Source organism: Mobula hypostoma, chromosome 17, assembly GCF_963921235.1.
Source record: "Mobula hypostoma chromosome 17, sMobHyp1.1, whole genome shotgun sequence".
Classification (NCBI taxonomy): Eukaryota; Metazoa; Chordata; class Chondrichthyes; order Myliobatiformes; family Myliobatidae; genus Mobula; species Mobula hypostoma.
Window position 1 is genome coordinate 13,827,579 of NC_086113.1, and position 18,812 is coordinate 13,846,390.

Sequence of the window (18,812 nt, forward strand, 5' to 3'; positions counted from 1 at the left end):
TGTAAGTGTAGTCAATAGTGGGGAGGCTTTTCCTGTGATGGACCGAGCTATATCCACCACTTTCTGTAGACTAGGTTATTGGTGTTTCCATACTGGGCTAAAAATGTACCATACTAGCTTAATCTGGCACTGCATTTTATACTGGGGAAATGCATTTGTAGCTGCTGTGTATATAAAAGTTTGCTTTCTCATTCCCAAGCTTGTAATTTGCGGCAAATTGCTTATATACATTAGTTGTGATTTTAAAACCATATAACAATGTGATAGGGTGAAGCTACATCTCTACCAAAAGGGATGTAAGACGCTTCTTCCCTCTGCCTTTCCGAGCCTACTGATCACCTTTGGGCAGGGTGTAACACCTGCTTAAACATCTCACCAAACCCCCCCCCGCCCCATCCATCCACCAATCAGTCATGTGTAGCCATGGGAACAGGTGGTGGATGGTCATATGAGCAACTGGTGCATATTGCGTCCTAATTATGTGACCACTGACACCAGGCAGACAGCTCTCTGAAGATTATTCATAATTGCTGGGGTCACCCGTCTTGTAAAGATGGCATTGACAAATCACTTCTGCAGAAAGGTTTGCCAAGAACAATCATGGTTATGAAGACCATGATCGCTCACGTCATACGACACAACACATAATGGTGATGATGAGCAATGTGATGGTGTTGGAAAGACCAGCATTTATTTCTGATCCTTAGCTGCTTTAAGATCAAAAGCCAATTTAATCAGCAGGCAAGGTTTGTTTGCGTTATAGAGAAAACAAAATGTACACCAATTTCTCCCAACAAAAGTACATGATTCTCCCAAAGGTGACAAGTGAATCCAATGAACCCTAATAGGGTGAGTCTTTTTTTCTAGATTCACTGTTGATCTTGTGTTGAAAGTACGTCCCCAGAATTTTTGATCATAAGATATCAAAATTTCAATGCTTCAATGATGGAGAAAGAGTGCTTTTTGTTTCAGTAAGATTGTGTGTGTCTTGGGAATGGAAGTAATTGTGTTCGCATGTACCTGATGTTCTTGCTGTCTCAGTGGTTGCTGTGTTATCTAACTTGAAGATTACAATCACTTGCGACTGTGCTGGAGAGCGAATCTGTTTAAGATGCCGTTTGGCTTGATGACCAAACAAGCTGTCTGGTAGGCGATGTTGAGATTCTTGATTATAGCAACTGTACTCATCCATCCAAGTGGAGCATAATATATCAATGTTCTGACTTCACATTACAGATGGTGGAGGTACCTATAGAAGTTGCAAGACTGACAAATTTCTGATATGCTCCACAGGGTTAATTAAGATGAATTTTTATTGATTTTGCCACCAGAATGTTAAATTTTGAGAAGATTAGTGATTTATTGTGTACATCTACTGTTGTGAGGTTTGAAATGGTGTGCGTGTAGAATCCCATTGTTTTGCAGATGATAACTGTCTAACGCTTGCTGTAAATTTATGTAGACTGGGATGAGATCCAGGTCTTGCAAAAAGCAAACAAGGACTACTAATGTGTTTAAAAACATTGCTGACAATCTTACCAGGTCTTCAGCTAAGTCTGCTTTCCTTTATCATAGGCTGTGTTGTTGATTGGTGAGCAAGGAACAGCTAAAACTGTGATCATCAAGAGCTACATGTCAAAATATGACCCTGAGTCCCACCTTGGCAAGAGTCTGAACTTCTCATCAGCAACTACTCCCTTAATGTTTCAGGTGAGATTTTATTTCAGATTTTATTACTTGGTGATGTAAGTAAAAAGTCAAATGGTTCTGTTGGTAGCTAAAGTGAAATAATCAGTAAACAGGTTATTGGGTGTAGTTTTGTATTTGTAATTGTAAACAAATGTACCACACAGGGTAATTTTTAACTTGTGTTGATATTATTAAATTCCTTTCAATAAATTATTCCAAGTTAGTCCTTTTCTTCATGGTCCCTTCTGTGCTCATTGTCTATATGTATAGAAATATGATCAGATAATAAGCCTACAAATCTCCGAAAGTATACTAGAAAGTGTGACAGGGTATAGCTCAAGGTAGCATTTATTTTTTTTGTCACATTCAAATAGAGGGCATCTTTGAGTTTGATATGAATCATTTTGGAACTTTAACTTTGCTGGGAGCTCGGTATAATCAGCTGTGGAAATCAAGGCAACAGATATAAAATGCTGAAGGAACTCAGCAGGCCAAGGCAGCATGATGAAAGGTCTTGGCCCAAAACGTCAACTGTTTACTCTTTTCCATCGATGCTGTCTGACCTCCTGAGTTCCTCCAGCATTTTGTGTGTGTGTATTGCTTTGGATTTCCAGCATCTGCTGATTTTCTCATGTTTGCCATTACTTTATTTGCGCCATCATTGAAATGTTACCAAAACCTACGGACTCGTTTTCACCTCACATTCTCGATATTTATTGCTTATTTATTTGTTATTATTTCTTTCTTTTCGTATTTGCACAGTTTGTTATCTTTTGGTGCAGACTTTCATTGATTTTGTTATGATTTTTATTCCAGTATGGTTTTATTGAGTATGCCCACAAGAACATGAATGCAGGGTCGTATATGGTGACATATATGTACTGTACTTTGATAATAAATTTACTTTGAACTTTGAAGGGATTAGGAGTTGCTTATCTCATGGAGAAGTATGATGATGAGATTTTAAGGGAGTGGGATAGTTCATGCCACAGAATGGAGAAAACATCTGAAAGTAAGATAACATAAGAGCCAGAAAAGTTGTATGGACAACATTTTAATGGAGAAAGCTTGAGGAAATAGGAGTTAAGTTTCTCAGAACAATGAGAGAGCTCTTATGGAGATGAAAGAAAAACTGGAGAAGGATGTAAGTTCAAGCATATGGCAAGGGAACATTTGGAATTGTTATATTATTGTTACATGTACCGAGACAGAGTGAAATGCTTGTCTTGCGTACTGTTTATACAAATCAAATCATTACATGGGACATTGAGGCTGAATAAGTTAAATCACAATTACAGTACGTTATAGAGTGTAACAGCTATAGAGAACGTGCAGTGCAGGTATCGACAAGGTGCAAGATCATAATGAGCCAGATTGTGAATAGTGAGGTAGATTGTAAAGTCAAGAATCCATCTTGCTGTACTCAGAACAATGGAGAAGGTGAGACGAAGGGAATGCAAGCAGCAGATGCTGCTGAATGGACAGACTAAGTCTTGGTGACAAAGAACTGAACCTTCTACTGGATGTGAGAATGGAAAATAGCACAAGGAAATAGCTAACTGTAGAGAAAGAAAACTAGGGGATATTTTTGCATTTCAATACTATACTGAAATTGTGAACAGTTTTGTCAAAAAGGATCCAGCCCTACTAACATTTGAAGAAATCCTGACAGTGAATGGCTAATTTCCATCATATTTTTTAAAAATCTCAATTCCTCATATTTCCTGGAACAGAGATGAAGTCCATTTGAGGGGCGAGTAATGGGGTCTTGGCATCTATGATAGAAGCGAGAGCATGGCTGCACCTGTTGGTTGTTGCAGAAATATTTGTGATAAATGCAGAGTAAATGGCAGATTGGGAATTGAAACTTTGAAAGAGCAGCTGTAAGTGGCTACACAATTTTGACATGTCCTCTCATTCTCTGTTCTTCACATTTCTGCAACCTGAACACATTATCCTCTCCAATATACCTCCCTTACAGCTTAACGAACACCTACTGACTTGGTTCCACTCTTATCTGTCAACCCATTGGGAACAAATCACCTACAATAGTTTTCCTTCCTGCTGTTCAATCTTTATCTTGGTTTTTTGCTTGAGGATCTATCCCCACTCCCTTCATATTTTTCATCTAAATGCTGTTTTACTCATCCATATGACATATATTAATGGTTGGACAAAACTTCCTCTGGCAAAATATTGGTAAAGTTGAAATCATTATTCTTGGCCCATGTCATGAACTTTGTTCTGTAGTTTCAGTAGCTATCTGAGAATGAAACAGCTCATTTATAACCTTTGGGCACAAGGTGAATTTTCAGCCATATATCTGTGCCCAAAGGCTGCCTGTTTCCATCTAAATCTTCTTAGTAGGCCCTATCCAGACAGCAGATTATCTGCTGAGACATTTGTCCTTGTCTTTCCAGAATGACTAACTGCATAATTTGCTGGTGGTCATTCCATGTTTTTCTGTTTTGTAAGCTTCTGGCCACCCAAAGGTGTGTTCCCCATGTTCAACTCATGACCCATTCGCCATCCCTTCTCTCGTCGCACACCTCATAACAATTTATGGCAGCTATTTGCTACTAATTCTGCTGGACTGAGTCCCTTGCATGAAAGGTAGGTGATACTCAGTCAGGTAATAAAGTGTATGCACATTTATTTTGAAAAGCGGCTCAAGCACTATGCTGCTGCAATTTGAAAGTGATGAATGTATCTATGAGAAGAGATGTAAGAACTGCTATTGGATTACAGATAGTAGATTGCATACAGTATTACAAATAGAGTATTACAAAGTGACTCACCTGAGGACTGGGAGAAATTCAGAGTTCAGCAGAGGAGGACAAAGGGCTTAATTAGGAAGGGGAAAAAAGATTATGAGAGAAAACTGGCAGGGAACATAAAAACTGACTGTAAAAGCTTTTATAGATATGTAAAAAGGAAAAGACTGGTAAAGACAAATGTAGGTCCCCTACAGACAGAAACAGGTGAATTGATTGTGGGGAGCAAGGACATGGCAGACCAATCGAATAATTACTTTGGTTCTGTCTTCACTAAGGAGGACATAAATAATCTTCCAGAAATAGTAGGGGACAGAGGGTCCAGTGAGATGGAGGAACTGAGTGAAATACATGTTAGTAGGGAAGTGGTGTTAGGTAAATTGAAGGGATTGAAGGCAGATAAATCCCCAGGGCCAGATGGTCTGCATCCCAGAGTGCTTAAGGAAGCAGCCCAAGAAATAGTGGATGCATTAGTGATAATTTTTCAAAACCCGTTAGATTCTGGACTAGTTCCTGAGGATTGGAGGGTGGCTAATGTAACCCCACTTTTTAAAAATGGAGGGAGAGAGAAACCGGGGAATTATAGACTGGTTAGCCTAACGTCGGTGGTGGGGAAACTGCTAGAGTCACTTATCAAAGATGTGATAACAGCACATTTGGAAAGCGGTGAAATGATCGGACAAAGTCAGCATGGATTTGTGAAAGGAAAATCATGTCTGACGAATCTCATAGAATTTTTTGAGGATGTAACTAGTAGAGTGGATGGGGAGAACCAGTGGATGTGGTATATTTGGATTTTCAAAAGGCTTTTGACAAGGTCCCACACAGGAGATTAGTGTGCAAACTTAAAGCACACGGTATTGGGGGTAAGGTATTGATGTGGATAGAGAATTGGTTGGCAGACAGGAAGCAGAGAGTGGGAATAAACGGGACCTTTTCAGAATGGCAAGCTGTGACTAGTGGGGTACCGCAAGGCTCAGTGCTGGGACCCCAGTTGTTTACAATATAAATTAATGACTTGGATGAGGGAATTAAATGCAGCATCTCCAAGTTTGCGGATGACACGAAGCTGGGTGGCAGTGTTAGCTGTGAGGAGGATGCTAAGAGGATGCAGAGTGACTTGGATAGGTTGGGTGAGTGGGCAAATTCATGGCAGATGCAATTTAATGTGGATAAATGTGAAGTTATCCACTTTGGTGGCAAAAATAGGAAAACAGATTATTATCTGAATGGTGGCCGCTTAGGAAAAGGGGAGGTGCAACGAGACCTGGGTGTCATTATACACCAGTCATTGAAAGTGGGCATGCAGGTATAGCAGGCGGTGAAAAAGGCGAATGGTATGCTGGCATTTATAGCGCGAGGATTCGAGTACAGGAGCAGGGAGGTACTACTGCAGTTGTACAAGGCCTTGGTGAGACCACACCTGGAGTATTGTGTGCAGTTTTGGTCCCCTAATCTGAAGAAAGACATCCTTGCCATAGAGGGAGTACAAAGAAGGTTCACCAGATTGATTCCTGGGATGGCAGGACTTTCATATGAAGAAAGACTGGATGAACTGGGCTTGTACTCGTTGGAATTTAGAAGATTGAGGGGGGATCTGATTGAAACGTATAAAATCCTAAAGGGATTGGACAGGCTAGATGCAGGAAGATTGTTCCCGATGTTGGGGAAGTCCAAAACGAGGGGTCACAGTTTGAGGATAAAGGGGAAGCCTTTTAGGACCAAGATTAGGAAAAATTTCTTCACACAGAGAGTGGTGAATCTGTGGAATTCTCTGCCACAGGAAACAGTTGAGGCCAGTTCATTGGCTATATTTAAGAGGGAGTTAGATATGGCCCTTGTGGCTACGGGGATCAGGGGGTATGGAGGGAAGGCAGGGGGATGGTTCGGAGTTGGATGATCAGCCATGATCATAATAAATGGCGGTGCAGGCTCGAAGGGCCGAATGGCCTACTCCTGCACCTATTTTCTATGTTTCTATGTTTCTAGAACTGCTATTGGATTACAAATAGTAGATGGCATACAGTACTCTGTCAAAAAAAAAATCTCATGGAAGTATCAAAAAACTAGAGAGAAGCTGCAGATGCTGGAAATCCAAGCACAAAACACACACACACACACACACACACACACACACACACCCCCCCACCCCACCCCACCCCAACCGGGGAACTCAGCAGGCCAGTCGATGTTTCAGCCCAAGACCCTTCAGCAGCACTGGAGAAAAAAGACGAGTAGATTTAAAAGATTGAGGAGGGGAGAGAGAAACACAAGGTGATAGGTGAAACCAGGAGCGGGGGGAGGAATGGAATAAAGAGCTGGGAAGTTGATTGGTGTAAGAGATACAAGGCTTGGAGAAGGGGGAGTCTGTTCCCACCTACCAGAGGCCATGGAAGAAAGAAAAATGGGGAGGAGCACCAGAGGGAGGTGATGGGCAGGCAAGGAGATGAGGTGAGTGAGGGAAAAGAGGATGGGGAAAGGTGAAGGAGAGGGCAAGGGTAGGGTGGGGGTGGAACCATACCTTTTAAATCTACTCCTCATTTTTTAATCTCCAGTCCTGCCAAAGCATCTCTGCCCAAAACGTCGATTGTACTTTTTTCCATGGATGTATCTTGACCTGCTGAGTTTCTCCAGCATTTTGCGTGTGTTACATGAAAGTATCTATTATAATTGCATAAGACATGTTAGAATTGCATGAATGAATCTCTATTAATTGTGTTATATAGCGCACAATTGAAAGTTATGTTGATAAACGAATGGGATCCACCTATGGTCCACCTGCTGGGAAGAAGATGACTGTCTTCATTGATGATATTAATATGCCTGTGATTAATGCCTGGGGAGATCAGGTAACTACTTAGAATTTCTTGCTGCTTAACCCTAGCATAGTAAATTATGGTTAATCATCAGTCTACAGAGTTGATGAGCCCAGGATTGCAGCCAGGAAGCGTGAAAATGGTATCACCTGCTGAATTTAATTGCTGATAATGATATCTAGAAATGGGGAACAAGCAGATGCGGTTGAAGGATCTTGGAATATACCAGCAAGGAGGGAGATGATTTTGGCATCTTTGTACTCTGAGGAGTTGTCACTAGATAATGTGGATGAAGTAAAGATCATAGAAATGATGAAGAGGTCCATAGAGACACTGCAGGTTAGGCAGCAACTATGGCTGTTCATTTCTCTGTGGAGTTCTTCCAGCATTTTGTGTGCATTGCATGAAAATGTCAGCAGCAGGTTTATCTGAAAGTATTCAAGCAGAATAGTAAAATGATCATTGGCTTTTTAATGGGGAGAAGTTATTGGATAGCATTAGAATACTTAACACATTAGTACCATTGACGTGAGTATTTTTGTTACTTACTTTTAATGAAAATATTGTTGAATGTTTGGACTAATGAACATTTTGGGATAAATATGTGAAATGGATAGGCTATTTGGTTGTGGCTCCCACCACAATTCAAATTCTTGTCTCTCTCTAAAATTGCCAGTTATGTTTGCTTCATTGAATTCTCCTTTAACACTGATAGCCCTGTGATGATGGAGGCTGAGATTCATTACCTGAGTCTCTTTGGGCCTCATTAGTACAGGATGGGTATTCCTGAGGTTAGCCAATTAATTTAACAACTCTATTAAAATGTGTCAGTGTTTCATTGCTTGGCAAGAAAAATAATAGGCAACTTTCCTCATGCACATTCGCATTGTGGAGCTTTACTGATGGGAGGGCCCATCGGGAGCTCGAGCACTGAGGTCAATGCCTTGAAATGAGTAGATGCAAATCATGAAGGATTCAGACAGTGAACAGGTAAAGCTATCTGCAAATTTATAAACTCACTCTCATGCTTGAGAGGTGAATAAACCCGATGAGATAGAACTACTACAAGCTGAATCAAGTTGTTTGATAGCGAGTGTCTAAAAGTATTCATTTCCCTTGAATTTACATTCCTTAGCCTGAATGTACATGGCATCATAAGAACAGACAACTCCAATGTGTAATCTGCATTCCAGAAAGACTTTGCATTGAAGGGACTTTGATTCGCTTAGCATTTTTCTTATTTCAGGTCACCAATGAAATAGTGCGACAGCTGATGGAACAGGGTGGTTTTTACAACCTTGAAAAACCAGGTGAATTCACAAACATTCTGGATGTCCAGTTCCTTGCTGCAATGATCCACCCAGGAGGAGGCAGAAATGACATTCCCCAGCGCTTGAAGAGACATTTTTCAGTTTTTAACTGCACGTTGCCATCTAACTCCTCGATTGATAAGATTTTTGGTAAGAAAAATAGTTGGTGATTTATAAAGTACATTTCAAAGTCTGAAACATTGTTATGAAACCTAATAGCAGGAAATTTAAGTTTCTGATGTTCATCTTTTCTTCAGGTGTTATTGGAACTGGTCACTTCTGCCCTGAGCGGGGCTTCTGTGCTGAAGTGAGAGCTTTGGTAGCCAAGCTGGTACCAATGACTCGTAAACTCTGGCAGATGTCAAAGGCGAAAATGTTGCCTACGCCAGCCAAGTTTCACTATATTTTTAACCTGAGAGACCTTTCACGAATTTGGCAGGGAATGTTGAATACCTGTTCTGAGGTTGTAAATGATGAAAGTGTGAGTACTGTTTCAAAGATATTTTTATTTAGCTGTACTTATTAGAAAATTATGTGCCTGTACTCCTTGAAACCATAATGCATAATCAGAATCGGATTTGATATCACTGGCATATGTCGTGAAATTTGCTGTTTTGTGGCAGCAGAACATTGCAATGCATAATAAAAACTGTATTATATGGTAAGAAATAAATATATTAAGAGTTAAATGAAGTAAGTAGTGCAAAAGGAGGGGAAAAAAAGTAGCAGTTCTGATGAAGGGTCTTGGCCCAAAATGTCGACTGTTTACTCTTTTCTGTAGATGCTGCTTGACCTGATGAGTTCCACCAGCATTTTGTGTGTTGCTTGGATTTCCAGCACCTGCAGATTTTCACTTGTTTGTGAGGCAGTGTTCATGGGTTCAACGTCCATTCAGAAGTCTGATAGCAGAGGGGAAGAAGCTATCCTGAATCGTTGAATGTGTGCCTTTACACTCCAATACCTCCTCCCTAATAGTAGCAATGAGAAAGGGGCATGTCCTGGGTGATGGGGGTCCTTTAATGATCGATGCTGCCTTTACTCAAGAAGTTAGCTACAGTACACTTTAAGTTCTGACAATCATGTTGGAAGGAGCCATCTTTGACCTTACAATTGAATGATCACATTTAAAACAGAACAAAGAGAGTGTTTTAAATCTATTCTCAAGCACGTTGTTTGTAGTTTCCTTAAACAAATCCGAATTACAAGATTATTGGACTTTTGTTTCAGAACTTCATTGATCAGAAGCGATTAAGGATTGTACACTAAGCAGTGTTATAAAGAAAATGGGATAGAGAGTGTTTAGACAGATGAGCTTTATTTGTTACATATATATTGAAACAGTGAAGTATGTCTTTTGCATCAACAACCAACACAGTCCGAGGATGTGATGGGGGCAGCCTACAAGTGTCGCCATGCTTCTGGCACCGACATAGCAGGCTCATGAGTTATTAACTCTGGCTTTAATCCATACTGTTTTGGACTGTGGGAGGAAGCCAGAGCACCCAGAGGAAACCCGCGCGGTCACGGGGAGAATGTACTAAACTCCTTACAGACGGTGGCAGGGATTGAACCCCGATTGATGATTGTTGGCGGTCTGAAGCATTGCGCTAACCACTACGGTACCTTGCTGCCCTAACTGTGCCTGACGCTGTCTGAAGCTATACTGAGGTACCACAAGTTCCAGACTTTTATGCCAGTGGCAATTCAGATTGCAGTGGGTGCTATTGAACCTCTTTTGCTCCAATGTAATATTCTGTCATACTATCTTATTCTTGTACAACAAGCATTGGAATTATGTAAATACAGAATGCGCTGTTTACATTTCCTTATTTTGAAATCATAGACTGTGTTCTTTGACTTCAGAAGTACTAATTCACAACCAAACCCTGCTAAGTTATTATTAAAAATCTATATTTTGAATAACTAATGTGACGAGAATACACATAAAATTAAGATGTTTGCTGGCCTGGGTTAGCATCAGTGACATCAGCAAGTGGTCTGCCACCTGCCCTCAGGGGAAGGAGAGATAAGGAAGAATGGAGCAGCGTCTGGAGATGTGTAATGAAGGGACGGGGGAGAGAGAGCTGTCTGGAGCGGCTCCCCCCTTTGAACCTTGAACTGTTTGAAGTGATGGACAGGCGATACCCCAGCAGGGGGATAAAAAGGGACCGGTTCGCTAAGGCAGACACACACGCCACCCGAGGTAACGAGACCCTGGAAGCGGTACGCTTCTCACGAGTCGGTGAGAGGTATCAGACAATGGCCAGGGTGGAAAGGTACGATCAGCGGGAACCCGGTGTGTGTCCGCCCTTGCCTGGGTGCCGGGTTCACTGCAGAGGATCGACCGCATCTGGAGGATGGGTCACAGTCGGTGACCTCAGGTGACATCACCAAGGACCCGCCCAAAAGTTGCTTGTGAGCCATATCGCCGGTCTGTGAGTGAAGCCGTTCTGAATGATCAGTTGTTCCTGTTCTCTCTCTCTCTTCCCCCCCCCACGTTGTCCATCGCCATGGCAACGATTACTGTGAACTGAACTACTAAACTGGACTGAACTTTGAGTCACTTTGAAATTTGGTCATTTACCCCTAGACAACGATAGAGCTTGATTGATGCTGTTATCTTAATTCTGTGCACATGTGTGATTATCATTGCTGAACTGTTGCATTTATTATCCTTTCGATTACTGTGTTGCTTGTTTCTTTAATAAAACTTTCTTAGTTCTAGTACTCCAGACTCCAACTGAGTGATCCATTTCTGCTGGTTTGGCAACCCAGTTACGGGGTACGTAACACTAATAAAATATTTGTTTCTACTCAATGTTCAGGTGGCACTAAAGTTGTGGAAGCATGAATGTAGATGTGTTATAGCTGATCGATTTACCACCTCAGAAGATGTAGCTTGGTTTGACAATACATTAGCTAAAGTCGCTGAGATGGAGCTAAAAGAGAAAGCCCTAGCAACAGTTGGGGTTGGTGTCGATGCTTACTTTGTGGACTTCTTACGAGATCCACCAGAAGCCACAGGTAACCTATTCAATTCAAATAACCCATTGATTTGGACCAAATCCAGATGTGTTAATGGTTTGAAGAATCTGTCAAATTTCCTTGAATTTTTATTTTCCTGTTGTAAAATAATTCAACTTTTAACCCTATTATGGTATCAGTATGATGCTCTGGATTTTTTTCCCAAAGTCTCTGTCATCTGTCATGTGAAGGACTCACAGTTGGAGTCTGAGGTAAAAACGGAATTTTCTTTTACCTTCAAGATATTATCAAAAATATACATTTGCAGTAATAGAAAAATCTGTTTCATGTTGAAGAAAAATGATTCAGGAAGTCTGCATCTGCTCCAATTTTGCTTCAGCAGAAGTCCAGAATCCAACTTTGCCATTCCCCAGACTTGTTCTCTTCTAGAGACCAGGGTTTTTCAACACTTGAAGCAAAGCTATCTTTGTAAAGGTTTGGTATGTCAGGGCAGGTAAATTGCCTGATCACAGCTGAAGATACCAAAAAGAAAAATAAGTAAAATTAACATCTTCCCCCACCCACATACCAAAAAAAAATTGCATACAAAGATTCAACAGGGCAACAAAGTAAATAATTTGGAAATCTTCAGGAGGCAAGGGCTCTTCTGTCAGACTTTCCATCTGTCAGTGGTAAACACAATGAATGACATGTCCACCAGATGCTCAAGGTAAGTCAAACTTCACTTGGTTTTAAATGCTGCTTATTGCATGTGTGCTTATCAGTTCATATCAACTTCAGGGTAAAGTCCCTCCTCTCCCAACCGTTCTCCACAAACCATGGCTGAGGTAAAAGAAAGAAAAAAAACAACTGCTAATGCCTGAAGCACCAGGTCAGAATCAAAATCAGGTTTACTATTATTGACATATATCAGGAAATTTGTTGTTTTGCAGCAGTACCATGTAAAACATAGAAATTACTATAGGTTACAATAAGAAATATACAAAAGGTGCGAAAAGTGAGCAAGATAGCGAGGTAGTGTTCATGGGTTCAGAAATCTGATGATGGAGCAGAAGAAATTGTTTCTAAAATGTTGACTGTGTGTCTTTAGGCTCCTGTACTTTCTTCCTGATAGTAGTTAATGAGAAGAAGCCATGTAATGGATGCTGCCTTCTTGAGGCACTGCTTCCTGAAGTTGTCATCCAATGGCAGGGAAGCTGGTGGCTGTGATGGAGCTGGCTGCGTCTTCAACCCTCGGCAGCTTTTATCAATCCCGTGCGTTGGAGCCTCCATACCAGGCTGTAATGCAACCAGTCAGAATGTTCTCCATGGTATATCTGTAGAAATTGTCGACCTGCTGAACCGTGTCTACGCCCACCTGGACAAGCCAGCGAGCACTGTGAGGGTCATGTTTTTTGACCTCCAGTGCGTTCAACACCATCCACCCTGCTCTGCTGGGGGAGAAGCTGACAGCGATGCAGGTGGATGCTTCCCTGGTGTCATGGATTCTTGATTACCTGACTAGCAGACCACAGTACGTGTGCTTGCAACACTGTGTGTCCGATAGAGTGATCAGCAGCACTGGGGCTCCACAGGGGACTGTCTTGTCTCCCTTTCTCTTCACCATTTACACCTCGGACTTCAACTACTGCACAGAGTCTTGTCATCTTCAGAAGTTTTCTGATGACTCTGCCATAGTTGGATGCATCAGCAAGGGAGATGAGGCTGAGTACAGGGCTACGGTAGGAAACTTTGTCACATGGTGTGAGCAGAATTATCTGCAGCTTAATGTGAAAAAGACTAAGGAGCTGGTGGTAGACCTGAGGAGAGCTAAGATACCGGTGACCCCTGTTTCCATCCAGGGGGTCAGTGTGGGCATGGTGGAGGATTACAAATACCTGAGGATACGAATTGACAATAAGCTGGACTGGTCAAAGAACACTGAGGCTGTCTACAAGAAGGGTCAGAGCCGTCTCTATTTCCTGAGGAGATTGAAGTCCTTTAACATCTGCCGGATGATACTGAGGATGTTCTACGAGTTTGTGGTGGCCAGTGCTATCATGTTTGCTGTTGTGTGTGACACCAGCAGAATCAACAAACTGATTCGTAAGGCTAGTGATCTTGTGGGGATGGAACTGGACTCTCTCACAGTGGTGTCTGAAAAGAGGATGCTGTTTAAGTTGCATGCCATCTTGGACAATGTCTCCCATCCACTACATAATGTACTGGGTGGGCACAGGAGTACATTCGGCCAGAGACCCATTCCACCGAGATGCAACACAGAGCGTCATAGGAAGTCATTCCTGCCTGTGGCCATCAAACTTTGCAACTCCTCCCTTGGAGGCTCAGACACCCTGAGCCAATAGGCTGGTCCTGGACTTAATTCATAATTTACTGGCATAATTTACATATCACTATTTAACTATTTATGGTTTTATTACTATTTATTGTTTATGGTGCAACTGTAACGAAAACCAATTTCCCCTGGGATCAATAAAGTATGACTATGACTCTGAAATTTGTTTGAGTCTCTGGTGATGTATCAAGTTTCCTCAAACTCTTAATGAAACAAAGCCAGTGACATGCCTTCTTCATGAGTACATCAATATGTTGGGCCCAGGATAGATCCTTTCAGGCAGCATCTGTGAAGAGAGAAACAAAATTAATGGTTCTTAGATAATATCATTGGCCTGAAATGTTAATTCCATTTTTTTCTGTGCACAGATGCGATCTAATCTGCCAAGTTCTTTCTGCCTTTTCTGTCTTTATACTGAGGCAGAGATTAAGGGTCAGCCATTGAAGTTGTGGGACAATGTACCTCAGCACTTTGCACTCTCCAATGGTGTCAGGGGGCTAGCATGAGTTAAAAACATCAGATGAAACTTAATTTTTGTAGCTTAATGAGAAACACTTCTATGATGTGAAATGGAAGATTGTATTTATGGATATGCATTAATGAAAACTAAATCTCTATGTTGAAGGAGATGAACCAGAAGATGCTGACTTTGATGTGCCAAAAGTCTATGAACTTGTTGGCAGTTTTGATGATTTAAAGATTCGGCTAAATATGTTTTTACAGCGGTACAATGAAAGCATCCGAGGAATGGGATTAGACATGGTTTTCTTTAAGGACGCCATGACTCACTTAGTTAAGGTAAAAAAAATCATTTGTGTGTAATTTTAATTCTCCATCCTACTCTCAGGCGGTTTCCCTCTCTACTTGGCCACAATTTTTTTTTTCAGTATTTTCTTTTCATAATTCAAACTATTTTACAATATTTTGCTTGTAGGTGGCTTTGTTTAGTGCCATTCTTAAAGAAACTAACCATACTTTGTAATTAGTGGAATTACTTCACCTCGCTTCACATCACTAGTGTAGCCAGCTGTCAGTCCATCATCAATCAGTATCAGAATAAAGTTTAATATCACTGGCATATGTTGTTTAATTTGTTGTCATGCGGCAGCAGTACACTGCAATACTTAATGATTAAAAACTGTAATTACAAGAAGTATATATTAAAGGAGTTAAATTAAATAAGTTGCGCAAAAAGAGATAAGTGTTCATGGGCTCAGTGTCCATTCAGAAATCTGATGGCAGAGGGGAGGAAGTTATTCCTGAATCATTGAGTATATGCCTTCAGGCTCCTGTACCACCCTCCCAATGGTAGCAATGAGAAGAGGACATGCCTAGGTGATGTGGATCCATAAAGATGGATGCTACCTCTTTGAGGCATCGCTCCTTGAAGATGTTCTGGATGCTGGGGAGGCTAGTGCCCACGATGGAGCTGACTGAGTTCACAACTTTCTGCAGAACCCCACTTATTTAGATCTTATCTTCTCAAGAATTACTTGCTAGATAAATTGTGTACTCCATGTAAAAACCCAATTGTCTGCATTTCAATGATAATATGCAAATTAATGCTAAAACTAATTTTTCTTTTGCTTATTTTGGGGACATTATTAGTACTCTCTCTATTGTGTAGTGCAAAGTTGTAGTACAATTTCCTGAACCTTTAAAATATTTTCACTGCTCAAATGTTTATATATAGTAAATATATGTATATGATTAATCAACTATTGAAACACGTAGATAGAATTGAGGATGTTCCTAATAGTGGAGCATCTCGGACCAGAGGGCAAAACCTCAGATGAGGAGGAATTTCTATAGTTAGTAGGTGGTGAATCTGGAGTTGATTGCCACAGACAACCATGGTGGCCAAGTCATTTATATTTAAAATGTAGGTTGATAGGTTCTTGATTAGTTAAGGTGTCAAAGGTTATGGAGAGAAAACAGGAGAATGGGGTTGAGAGGGATAATAAATCAGCTGTGATCAAGTAGCAAAGCAGACTTGATGGATTGAGTGGCCTAATTCTGCTCCTATGTCTTGTGGTCTAATCAACTATGGATACTTATGCCTTAGGAACACAAGAATGTTCTGCCACAACTAACAGAGATCACCCAATTGTAAGTAGCTAAAAAATTATTCTCCAAAGTCCTGCTGAACCACTTCGTGCAAATGTTGTAAAGGGTTTCTGCCTAAGAATTGGAGTTCTTCAGGAAAGAATGTGGGGTCAAAGACATGGTATATGCATTAAGTCAACTTCAGAAAACAGTCCAAACTTAACATGACTTAGATTAATCTGAGAGATACTTAATACAGCCAGCCAGCATACTTTTGAGCAGTAAAAAAGATGGTTCAGGAACAATGGTTTAGTAAATTTAGTAATTTAGTTCACTGTTGGAATAGTTGCTCGCATTGTGGATAACGCTGACTCACATGAATTGATCCCAATTACTGATGCAGTCAAGCAAAGCTGTGGGTTATCCACATATCTCTTCGATATTATGGTTTCTGCCAAATTTGCTGTTTGTTCTGGCTCTGGAACCAGATTAATATCCAACAACAGACTGAATGGCAGCATTATTATGTGCCGTATTGTATGATGTGGATAATCATATTCGTTCATGACCATGATTGTTCTTGGATGTTTTTCAACAGTTTTGCCATTGCCTTCTTTTGGGAGTGTCTTCACAAGACTCTTTAATTTGGGGAGATTACAGGCGAAGCCAAGTTGCAGGAAGATAACTGAATTTTCAGTGACATCTGGGTGTAACGTTGACGTGGATTGGTTACAGTCTTATATAGGTCACTTCTGATTTCACTTTCCAGTCTTGTCTCAGTAATAAGACATTATTTTCATATTAGGGACAGATCCCTAATATGAGGATTTAGGCTTACTTTGTCTTCCATTCAGTGCAGTGCTGTGCAAGATATTGGTATTTAAGTTAAATATTGAATCAAATACTCAAGTCAGTTGGATATAAATCATAACATACACTTTTCTTAAATATCAAGTAAGTCCTTAAAAAGAGATTTCTAGCTGGTATTTTGTGAATGTAGTGGAATTAGATTATTTGAACAATAATCAATTGCCATTTAGAAACTGCTGCATGTGAGTTGGATTCCATTTTTCCCTGTAGTACTGCATTGCTTACAAAATATTTGGGATCATCCTGCAATGATGCAAATAATGCCTGAAATGGAAAACATTGGGTTTTCCCACGCTGACCTGTTGATCTATTTCTCCACTCCTTATGCCCATTCATAGAATCATTAAGTGTATCACGTAGAAAAGTGCTGCTTAACCCATGGAGCCAGTATGGCTCTTTTAAAACAATGTTCAGATTAATATTCCTCCCCCTTCTTCTCTCACAGCCCTGAAATTCGGTCCTTTTAATGGTCAATTGCCTTTGGAAATTATTGTAAAATTTACACCTTATTTGCAATAATGCGTATGAAGTACTTCATTGAGTGCAATACAATTAGGGTTATTCGGTGGCTTTGTAAGCAATTCCTAAAAATATTGAGTTTACTATGTGCAGAAGTTCATCTAATACTTTTCTATCCATGATAAATATATTGGCTTATTAGCAAAATAACTTATTTTTATCACTAGATCTCACGTATTATTCGTACACCTCGTGGGAACGCATTACTGGTTGGTGTAGGTGGATCTGGCAAGCAAAGTCTGACTAAACTGGCATCCTTCATTGCTGGATACAAGACATTCCAAATCACATTAACAAGGTAAGGCTTGACCATTTTTCATTTCTTTTTCAACGAGGATTAGTAAATTTACAATTTTAGGAGATAAGGCTTTGGTGACAATTTTTAAAAAATTTGCAAGTCAAACATTCTTTGATTTCTGCTCTCATTTTCAAGTCAAAAGACTGTAATGTATTTTGAATCATAAAAGGTAAAATGACACAACACCCCAACTCTTTTCGTTTTAAAGTAAATATTGGCACTCCTCGTCTTGTAAAAATTGAGAAGAAAGTAATTTAAAATTGAATGAGACGACCTTCCATACTTGTACATCAAAAAGCAAATGTAATGTGAGCCACTGAAGGCTTCTGTTCCAACCTGGCAGTTACTTCATTGATCTACTTTGATTAAAAGCCATCAACCAGAAACATTAATTCAATTTTTTTCTCCACAATTGCTGCCTGAGCTGAGTATGTTCAGTATTTTTTTTTGTTTTATTTAAGATGTTTCATCAACACAAGGTAATGTTCCGATGGCCAGATGGGAGTAAAAAGAGCTATGGCCTCCTGCCTCCTATCTATAACTTATAAATTGTAATGCAATTCTAATATCAGGTGTAGCCCCCCTGGTAAGCCTCAGACTCGCTCAGCTCGCTTTCGTCTACGGGAAGCAGCCTTCGGCCCCGCCAAACTGGGTAATCAAGTTTGTGCGGATGCTGTGTGATGTACCCCACCCTGCCAAATAACAGACAATACACCATATGCAATTAAATGATTACACTTTATAGATCTTATTGGAACTATGTAATTAATAGAGATAAAATATAAAAGGTGCCAAACTTACCAAAGTTCAACCACTTTGTGCACAACAGTTGGAGCTCAATTAACGGAGTATTCTTTCCACCATTTGATCCCCTCCGACCCCCTCGACCTGCCGCCTGGGACCAACCACGGTGGCTGACCAGACGCTCCACACGAGTCTGTCTTCGTCTCCTCTCCTCGCCGAAGACCCTGGACCTTGGACTCCCGCTCGGGGTCCGTTCCACCGCCCAGCTTACAGCATCGCGTCTCCTCTCTTTGCCCCCATCTGCCTTCTCCCTCAAAGCCCACGAAAAACAATAGCTTACAGACACACAAGAAAGAATAACATCTATTCCAATTGGTTCACTCTTTCTCTTATCAATAATATAACCCAAACAAGCTGTGAAAAAGA

The 18,812-nt window shown here is 40.6% G+C and overlaps 1 protein-coding gene across 1 annotated transcript in view; it reads left to right on the forward strand.

Moving 5' to 3' along the window:
* dnah5 (dynein, axonemal, heavy chain 5) overlaps positions 1-18,812 on the forward strand; it is a 249,007-nt gene that overhangs the window by 166,854 nt on the left and 63,341 nt on the right. Inside the window, exons 47-53 of the mRNA XM_063069583.1 lie at positions 1,576-1,710; positions 7,190-7,312; positions 8,526-8,739; positions 8,847-9,070; positions 11,415-11,613; positions 14,535-14,707; positions 17,512-17,642. Coding sequence (XP_062925653.1) covers positions 1,576-1,710; positions 7,190-7,312; positions 8,526-8,739; positions 8,847-9,070; positions 11,415-11,613; positions 14,535-14,707; positions 17,512-17,642 — 1,199 coding nt within the window. The remainder of the gene's footprint in view (positions 1-1,575; positions 1,711-7,189; positions 7,313-8,525; positions 8,740-8,846; positions 9,071-11,414; positions 11,614-14,534; positions 14,708-17,511; positions 17,643-18,812) is intronic.